Source organism: Herpailurus yagouaroundi, unplaced genomic scaffold, assembly GCF_014898765.1.
Source record: "Herpailurus yagouaroundi ecotype Mexico unplaced genomic scaffold, PumYag 246, whole genome shotgun sequence".
NCBI lineage: Eukaryota > Metazoa > Chordata > Mammalia > Carnivora > Felidae > Herpailurus > Herpailurus yagouaroundi.
In genome coordinates, this window is record NW_024412463.1 from 9,456,312 (window position 1) to 9,465,436 (window position 9,125).

At 39.4% G+C, this 9,125-nt stretch overlaps 1 protein-coding gene across 1 annotated transcript in view; it reads right to left on the minus strand.

The window, feature by feature from the left end:
* SYCP2 (synaptonemal complex protein 2) overlaps window positions 1–9,125 on the minus strand; it is a 68,918-nt gene that overhangs the window by 22,782 nt on the left and 37,011 nt on the right. Inside the window, exons 18-22 of the mRNA XM_040459749.1 lie at window positions 8,061–8,330; window positions 6,254–6,323; window positions 5,814–5,871; window positions 5,153–5,286; window positions 4,570–5,006 (exon numbers count right to left, since the gene is read on the minus strand). Of these exons, the coding sequence (XP_040315683.1) occupies window positions 4,570–5,006; window positions 5,153–5,286; window positions 5,814–5,871; window positions 6,254–6,323; window positions 8,061–8,330 (969 nt within the window). The remainder of the gene's footprint in view (window positions 1–4,569; window positions 5,007–5,152; window positions 5,287–5,813; window positions 5,872–6,253; window positions 6,324–8,060; window positions 8,331–9,125) is intronic.

Sequence of the window (9,125 nt, forward strand, 5' to 3'; positions counted from 1 at the left end):
AAGAAGAAGAAGAAGAAGAAGAAGAAGAAGAAGAAGAAGAAGAAGAAAGGCAGAGAGGGAAACAGAGAATCCCAGGCAGGCTCCACAGCTGTCAGCACAGAGACCAATGTGAGGATCGAACTCACAAATGGCAAGATCATGACCTGAGCCCAAACCAAGAGTCACACACTTAACTGAACCACAAAAGTGCCCTGAGAAGTAATAATATTTTTAAAGGAATCATATTTTTCTGAGCAGGTCTCAACAGCAGGCTTACAACATTCAGCAAACTGTGCTATAAACAGAGATGCTGTCACCCAGGCTTTGCTGTTCCATTTATAAAGCACAGGCAGAAGGGATTTAGCATGATTCTTAAGGGTCCTAGGATTTTTTACATTAAATGAGCACTGACTTCAACTTCCTATCACCAGCTGCATCAGTTCCTAACAAAAGAGTCAGCCTGTCCTTTGAAGCTCTGATGCCAGACATTGACTTGTCTCTAGCTATCGAAGTCCCAAATGGTACCTTCTTCCAAGATAAGGCTATTTTGTCTACACTGAAAATCCACTGTTTAATGGAGCCAAACTTATTACTTATTTTATTCTGGCTGGATCTTCCAGAGAACTTGCCGCAGCTTCTACGTCAGCACTTGCTGCCTCACCTTGCCCTTTTAGGTTCTAGAGACAGCTTCTTCCCTTAAACTTCATGAACCAACCTCTGCCAGCTTCAACCTTTTCTTACCGCTCACAGCCTTCATAAAATTGAAGGGAGTTAGGGCCTTGCTCTTAATTAGCCTTTGGCGGAAGAGAATTTGGCGGCTGGTTTGAGCTTCTATCCGGGCCACTAAACTAAAACTTTCTCCAGGTCAGCAGTAAAATGGTTTCACAAGAGGCTGAGCTTTTTGCTTATCTCAGCTTTCTGCTTGCCTTCCTCATTAAACTTAATCCTATTTTTAGCTTTCAACTTCAAGTGAGAGACTGAGAGACGTGTGCCTCTTCCTTTCACATGAACACGTAGAGACCACGGTAGGGTTATTAACTGGCCAAATTTCACTAATGGCTGTCCAGGGAATAGGGAGGCCTGAGGGGAGGGAGAGAGACGAGGGAGTGGCCAGTGAGTGGAGCGGAGACGAATGCATTTGTCACATCTGCCATCTTCTCTGGGTGTGGGGGTGTGGTTGGGTTGTGGCACTTCAATCACAATCGGAACAAAAAACATTGATCACAGATCACCATAACTGATACAATAATAATGAAAAACTTTGAAATATTACGAATATTACCAAAATGTGACAGAGACAAAAGTGAGCAAATGCTGTTAGAAAAACGGCGCCAATACACTTGCTCAATACAGGGTTGCCACAAACCTTCAGTTTGTAAAAAATGCAACATCTACAAAGTGCGATAAAGTTTGGCGTGCCTGTATCAAAATTATGCAAACAACTATTGATACTCAACAGTAACAAAGAACTCACTTAAAAAAATGAGTAAGAGATCTGAATACGTAATGTACCAAGGAAGACATACAGAGCGTAAATAAAAATATAAAAAGATGCTGAAAATCATAGATCATGAGAAAACTGCAAATTAAAACAAGATACTACTGAGCACATACAACGACAGCTAAAATCCAAAACGCTGACAACACCCAATACTGGCAAGGATGTAGACCAATAGGAACTCTCTCATCTGTTGCTTGGAATGCAAAAATGGTACAGCCACTTTTTCCACTTTGGGAGACATGCGGTCTCTTACAAAACTAAACACACGATCTAGCAATTCTCCCAAATGAGTTGGAAGCTTACGTCCACCTGACACCTGCACGTGAATGTTTACAGAAGCTTTATTTATAAAGTGTTAAACCACGGAAGCAACCAAGATGTCCTTTCACAGGTGAACAGATAAACAAATCTCGGTACACCATGCCATGGGATGTTGCTCAGCAGCAAAAAGAAATCAGCCGTCAAGCCCTGAAAAGACACAGAGACACGTCATGGCATGTCGCTGAGTGAAAGAAGCCATCTGAAAAGACTGCATACTATATGGTTCCAATTCTACGACATTCTGGAAAAGGCAAAAGTACTACAGAGACAGCAACAAGATAGATCAGTGATCGACACGAGTTTCAGGAGGGAGGCAGCACAGGGGAAGTGTAGGCAGGAAAATGATTGCGTAGGATAATGTAACAGTAGGTACAGGCTGCTACACATCTGTCAAAACACATAGAACATACAACACAATGAATGAACTCTAACCTCAACTACAGGCTTTAGTTAATAATAATGTAATGATGTTGGTACATAATTTGTAACCCATATACCCACTGATGTAAGATGTCAATGACAGAAGAAACTGGGGTGTGGGTGAAGGGGCATATGGGAACTCTGTATACTTATACACCTGAGACTGCTCTAAAAAATCCCATTACTTTAGGGGCATCTGGCTGCCTCAGTTGGTAGAATGTGCGACTCTTGATCACGCAGTTGTGAGTTCAAGCCCCACACTGGGTGTAGCGATTACTTAAAAAAAAAGTAAAAACGAATAATACTCTAAAAATGGAAGGACTACAAAGAATTATTATCTGCATAATTTTAGGTAATTTGGCTGAAAGAAAACTCCCTATAATAAAGACATGAGTTCTCTTGTCTTGACTTTAGTTTTACCTTTCTCAGGGAACCAGGCATACGTTTTGTTTTTAATTATGGTAAAATACAACATGAACATAAATACAAAATTTACTATTTTAACCATTTTCAAGTTTATGGGTTTGTTTTGTTTTTTAAAGTTTACTTGGGGGGGCGGGGAGAGGCAGAGAGAGAGAGGACCCCAAGCAGGCCCTACGCTGTCAGACACGGGGCTCCACCTCACAAACCGCGAGATCATGACCCGATTCAAAATCAAGAGTCAGATGCTTAACCAACTGAGCCCCCGGGCGCCCCCAAGTGTATGTTTTTATATGTAACAAAGATAGTAAGTATTACTTACTATCTCTTCTTGAGATTACTTTACTTGTTCTTGAGATTACTTTACTTGGCTTCGAAATGTAGCAAAAATGAACTTCCCATAAAATAGCGAGCATATGATTTAAGAACTTCCAGCATAATTAGAGCCAACTTGGGAAATCTGCACCATCGTGCTACAGAGGTTCTATTTCTCTGGATTAACCCAGTAAACAAGAAGCAGAATCGGATGCCTACCTTAAAAAGAGAGTCATCCATGTATGCGAGTGGCAGAAAGTCTTATAACACAGGGAGCACCACTGTGTGAGACTGAAGAGAACTTCCGAAGACAGGAAAGTGGATTTTAAAAAATCAGAGCACAGCTTAAAAGACAAGATCAGTTTCCATGCTCCCAGGAAAAAACGAGTAGCCGGCTTAGGGAAATTCTGTGGAATGATTCTAAACTGCAAAGAAAACAGCTGAAAATAAAAGCTCAGCACTCAGACAAAAAGAACCTACTTTCCCTGGGTCTGAAGGAACTAAACAGCTAAGACTAGAAAGAACAGCATACTAAGAAACATGAAAAAGTGACCCAAAAGGATTTGGTCAAAGAAGAAAGTTGCCAAAGCAGGCAAAGTGAAAGACAGATTAAAGACAAAATACAAAGGCCGGTTGAGACAAAGGAAATAATGTCTAATCATAAAAGAACAATCGGAAATTATCTCTTAAGTATCTCATTTGCATGTTGAGATGTCCCAACACATGAACATTTTACATCAGCTCTAGATATTTGGCTATCCAGGTAATTAATACCACTCTGGATGATAAATGAAAATAGAAGCCTGTAAGACCTAGATCTTCTAAAGAGCAGTGAGGAACAGACTGTATTACTGGCAGTGGAAATGTATTCTAATTACAAAGTTTTCTTAATCTGCATCTTGACAGCAATGACAAGAAAAAGATTTCCTGTAACTGTTACAAAAAGTAAACTTTCAGCCTAAAGTATGGCGCCACTCAAACTCCTGCTAGAGATGTCCTACAGAGGATTAATCTCATGTAGGAGGTAAAGGCTCCAAAGGGGATGAGCAACAGGACAGAAGATCGACTCCTGCACTCCACCTACATCTTTTCTTGAAAAATCTTGCTAAACTTTGATGCAATAATTCAAGAAATGTAGATGCTACTGTGTGCAAAACTGCTAGGCCGTTCAGGATAACAACGGATAAAACACAATCTTTAAACTCTAAGAGGTTAAAGCGGGAGGAAAAAGAACACACAGAGACAACCAGTTTTTAAAACAAAGATAAGCACCGTGAGAGAGGCACAGACGGTTGTATACACATGCTCAGAGCACCTGCGGGGCAGAGTGAAGGGAGAGCCAATGGGAGGAGACAAGTAGCTGCCGGGTGCTTTCTTGCTACACCCATTTACACACCTGCCCTGCGCCTGCAGGCACACTGGCTCGGTGGGGGCTGGTGCCAGGACGAGGTGAGGGAGTCAGGAGGTACTCACTCGCACACTGGAGACCTGAGTTAAAGAACGAAGTCTCACAAATGTTAAATCTGCAGCACTCAAGAAAGCGTCTTTCACTGTCTATGTTATTAGGTAGGCATATTGTAAGTATGCAGAAACCAAACACACTGACAGCTCACCATTTGTTTTTGTTTCAGATCCCAGGAATTAAGTTCAGACGTTAGTCTTTTCCCTGATCTTCTGTGACTTTTCACATTTTTTCTAGGAGAAGGGCTTTTATCACAAATAGCGGTATTCACGTCTTTTGACAATATGTACTTCTTCCTATAGATCAGAGATTCCTCAACGGTCTTATTTAAGAGAACGGATTTGAAAGTAGTTTCAGATTCAATATGCCAATCACTCTGTTTGGTATTTTCAGTGTTTTTCAGCTCTGAACATTTAGGATGATTTAGTTGTTGCTGACTGTCTCTTTTGCAAACTCCTACTTCCACTTTATCTATTTCGTTATGCTGCGTTGTTTTTTTCTTATGCGGCACCTTTTCTGTGTCTTCACAATTATCACCAGATGTTGAAGAGGATGATTTCTGTTTAGCAAGTTTTTTGACAATAATACCTAGTGGAAAAATAAAACATTTATCTTTATGAACTTAATAAACTGGTAACACATAAATTTGTTAACATCAAAGATATTTATTAGACATTTAAAGAAATGAGTATTTCCCTGAGCTACTGCTATATACAGAAAAAACGATGTTTCACCTTGATTGAATGTATCTCCCGATGAAGTACTTGCTCTTTTGTTGTTACATAGATTAATACTTGCTACAGGGGTCCAACATGACCATTTGGAGTTCATTTTATTTCCACAGACGTTGTCCAACACACCAGATAACCTGGAAAATAAAATAGCCTGCTTAACGTTATCATAAAACATTAGCCTACGACTCTGACCTGAGACCTTGATTTTTTTTGTATCTAGTCAATGTTTATCGACGGTCATTTGTTAATAGTCAAGTATGAAAAGATTGTGGTAAGTCATGATGAAAGTTAAAATTTACTATATAACTGATGAGATTAAAAACTGTTATTACAAAAGGTCTATTATTGCCACTATTTGATATCTACTAATATGTCTCGTATCTTACATGTACTACTGTGCATTTAAACTAGGTTAAATTTCTTCACATTCACACCTTATTCTTTTAAAAATCCCATTCATTTTGAGTCAATTTGAAAAAGAGTTCTGTGGCTGCTATGGAAAAGCAGACTATTCCCCATTGTGCAGTCATAGCAATACATGTGATGATCAGAGCTACAGCCAATACCACCTTCTAAGAATATATGGGCCTTTTCTTTTAAATTTATTAATCTAAAACAACATTCATATATGCTGACTTACTTGATGGTTTTTGATACTTACACAGGTTTATCTTTTTTTCCCACTGTCTGTGAATCAGGAACAGCATCCTGCAGTGTATCTAAATAAAACCAAAATTATGGCATTTTCAGTTTTGTATGCAGCTGGCAGGGTAAAATGGGAGTCGGTATACAATTTGATCAAGGTTCACATATTAGGAAGGAGAGACTGACGTTCTTGGAAATAGAGACTGTAGAATATTTTCCTGTAACCTCTAAGTTTCTAAATGCATAAAGCCAAATGCATTCATTATGAATCTTTCTTTTTCAAATCAACGAAAGTCAGTGGAATTGAAGGAAAATATGAAAAGAATATTTTTACAAATATTATAAATATTATATATATAAATATATAAATTTTATAAATATATAAATATTATAATATTATTAAAAAATAAAATATTTTTTAAAGAGAAAGTAAAATTAAATTTAAGAAGTACTTACTAAAATTTTGGTTTAGGAATTCAGTGTCCTTGTTTTCCGCCTTCTCTACAGCTTTAGCAGTTTTGATATGCTGTAAAACATAGGGGACATGTTAATGTTAATTTAAACAAGGTATTATATGAAAACAACCCTTAAAAGTCACCGTGTTAATGTTTAAAACCTTTAAAATAAATTTGCCTTGTTATTAAAAGTTGGATAGTACTTCTAGTGTTTCATAAAGATGATGCCCATTCCAGAATATTGCTTATCCTAAAACACAAGAAAACCATTTTCATTGCAGACAAGGCAGAAGATTCTACAAATTTTCTGGACTCATCCAGGGCTAGTACAGTAATTCAGCTTCCATCTGTAGCCGACACTTTCTAGAATCGCCACGGCACATCTACTGCTCTGCAGCTGCTCTCACAGCCTGCACCTATTCTGGTCTTTTCACTAACATGCCTAAAAGACTGGGAAGTTGCGAAACATTAAAGGATTTGGTAAAGTTGTGGCCATTGGGCAGGCGACTTCTTGCCTGCACCAAGCTTCCTTCTTTCCATAGCCACAGACGCACATGTACCCAGATCAAATAAAAACCTGCCATGACTATCAGAAAAACACACCCTACAGGCTGGGACATCGTGCCTCGTCCTGCCTGTCTCCCCTACTGAATCCGGCCAGTGGGTCTCTAAGTCGCGAGAGGAGCAGTGGGAACACGTGCTGGTGCGTTTGGTTGTCACGAGGACTGAAGGGCTCCCTGACGAAAAAGCACAGGCCTAGAACACTCAGGACCACGCCACACCACTGAATGGATGACAGTGCCCAGATTAAGGAACACTTAGCCTGGAAATCGGAACAACTCCTTCTGACTCTTTTCTTAGTACCGTTTATCATTCCGCCACATACCATTTCATCTTTCCTAAACCCACCACCTATTCTTTTTTTACTGTAGTAACAAGGCTGTTAAGCTTTGCTGGAGAAAATTACACATATTTCTGAACTAATACATGTATAGAATTCAGCCTTAAATTTAGAAGGCCTTCGCTTTGCCTCACACCTTTACTTACTCTTCCTTCTCTCCATTATCTCTTAGTAGCTGTTTCAATCTTTACAGGTCTCTGAGCCTCTCCTGCAACATAATGCAAGAGAAATTCACCAAGCTCACCTGACACTTCAGAGAAAACAGACCTGTTAGGTGCTCCTCATCTACAAACTTAACTTACCTGCATCCCTCATTACCTCCTACATCTCCCAGGAAATAACTTTCCTTTACCTATTCTCTTATCTGTTGTTCTTCAAGAGCATTTCCTGGTCTTCACCCACGCCTCCAGCTCTGGGGCTAGGCACCTGCCCCTCCATTAGGTCCCTACTGCTTCCTTTATTACAGTCTGAGAACATTCAGACAATATTGTAATTATCTTATTAACCCATCTCATTGCCACAGTAGACTTTGAGATACTTAAGGACAGAGTCCACTTGTATTTTACATTTCTAGCAGACACTAACTTGTATAATAAACTAAAGAATGATGGCAAGTCCATTTCTCCTCCCGAATACATAAATCAAAGTTATATTGAATGGAATATCCTAAATTTTATTGGTAGCAAAATAAATGAAAGTCATAAGGACTGGCTTTCAAGAACAAGAAGTCATATTATATATATATATATATATTATATATATATATATGCATAATATATATATAATATATATATAGTAATATTTTCAACAAAGTGAGACACTACTTGCAAAAGAAATTAGCTCAATATGTATTTCTATAGTAACTTGATAAAATTAATTTTTTAAAATGTGGTCAAAGTAAAATTACTTTGTCTGTATTATCTCTGCTCTTTCTTTCTTCAGATGGTCTGGATGTAAGTGATTCAGCATTATCCACCCCACTTTCGGATGTTTTAGGAATATCAGGTTTTTCTGCAGAACTCATCATGTGCAGCGGTGGTTTAACTCTTCCTCTTCGTGGTGTTGCTAAAAAGGAGGACAAAGGACTTCCGTATTTGTAGGGTTTTAAACATGACATATTGCGGGGCACCTGTGTGGCGCAGTCGATTAAGCGTCCGACTCTTGGTCTCAGCTCAGATCATGATCTCACAGTTCATGAGTTTGAGCCCCATATTGGGCTCTGTGCTGATGGTGCAGAGCCTGCGTGGGATTCTGTTTCTCCTTCTCTCTGCCCCTACCCCGTGTGTACTCTCTCTCTCTCTCAAAATAAAATTTTTAAAATTACATATGCTATTACTGAGGCACTTTTTAGATGAGGAATGTAAAAAAGGGAGGTGCTGGGATGGGCCCAAGACTTCTGGTTTAGATGAATAAGTGGATACAGATGCCATTTACCAAGGTAAAAAAATGGACAAAAAACTAGCAGGGAGGGTGGAAAAATCAATTTATTTGGGACCTGTAAAAATTGAGGAGCCTGTTGGATATTAGACAATTGCCCAGGAGGCAACTGGATTTTGGGAACAGAAGGTCACTATTAAATTGTCATAAGACTAATAATAAATATGACTGTTTTATAGCAGCTAGTATGTAGCATTATGTTTTCATTTTTATTCAGCTCTTAGTATGTACCAGCACTGTCTAAATGTTTCACAATATTCCTCATTGAATGCATGATTTTCATTTTGTCTTCTAAACAACTTGATGAGGTAGACACTTTAGCTCCACTTTAAGAAAAGAAAACTGGGGGCGCCTGGGTGGCGCAGTCGGTTAAGCGTCCGACTTCAGCCAGGTCACGATCTCGCGGTCCAGGAGTTCGAGCCCCGCGTCGGGCTCTGGGCTGATGGCTCAGAGCCTGGAGCCTGTTTCCGATTCTGTGTCTCCCTCTCTCTCTGCCCCTCCCCCGTTCATGCTCTGTCTCTCTCTGTCCCAAATG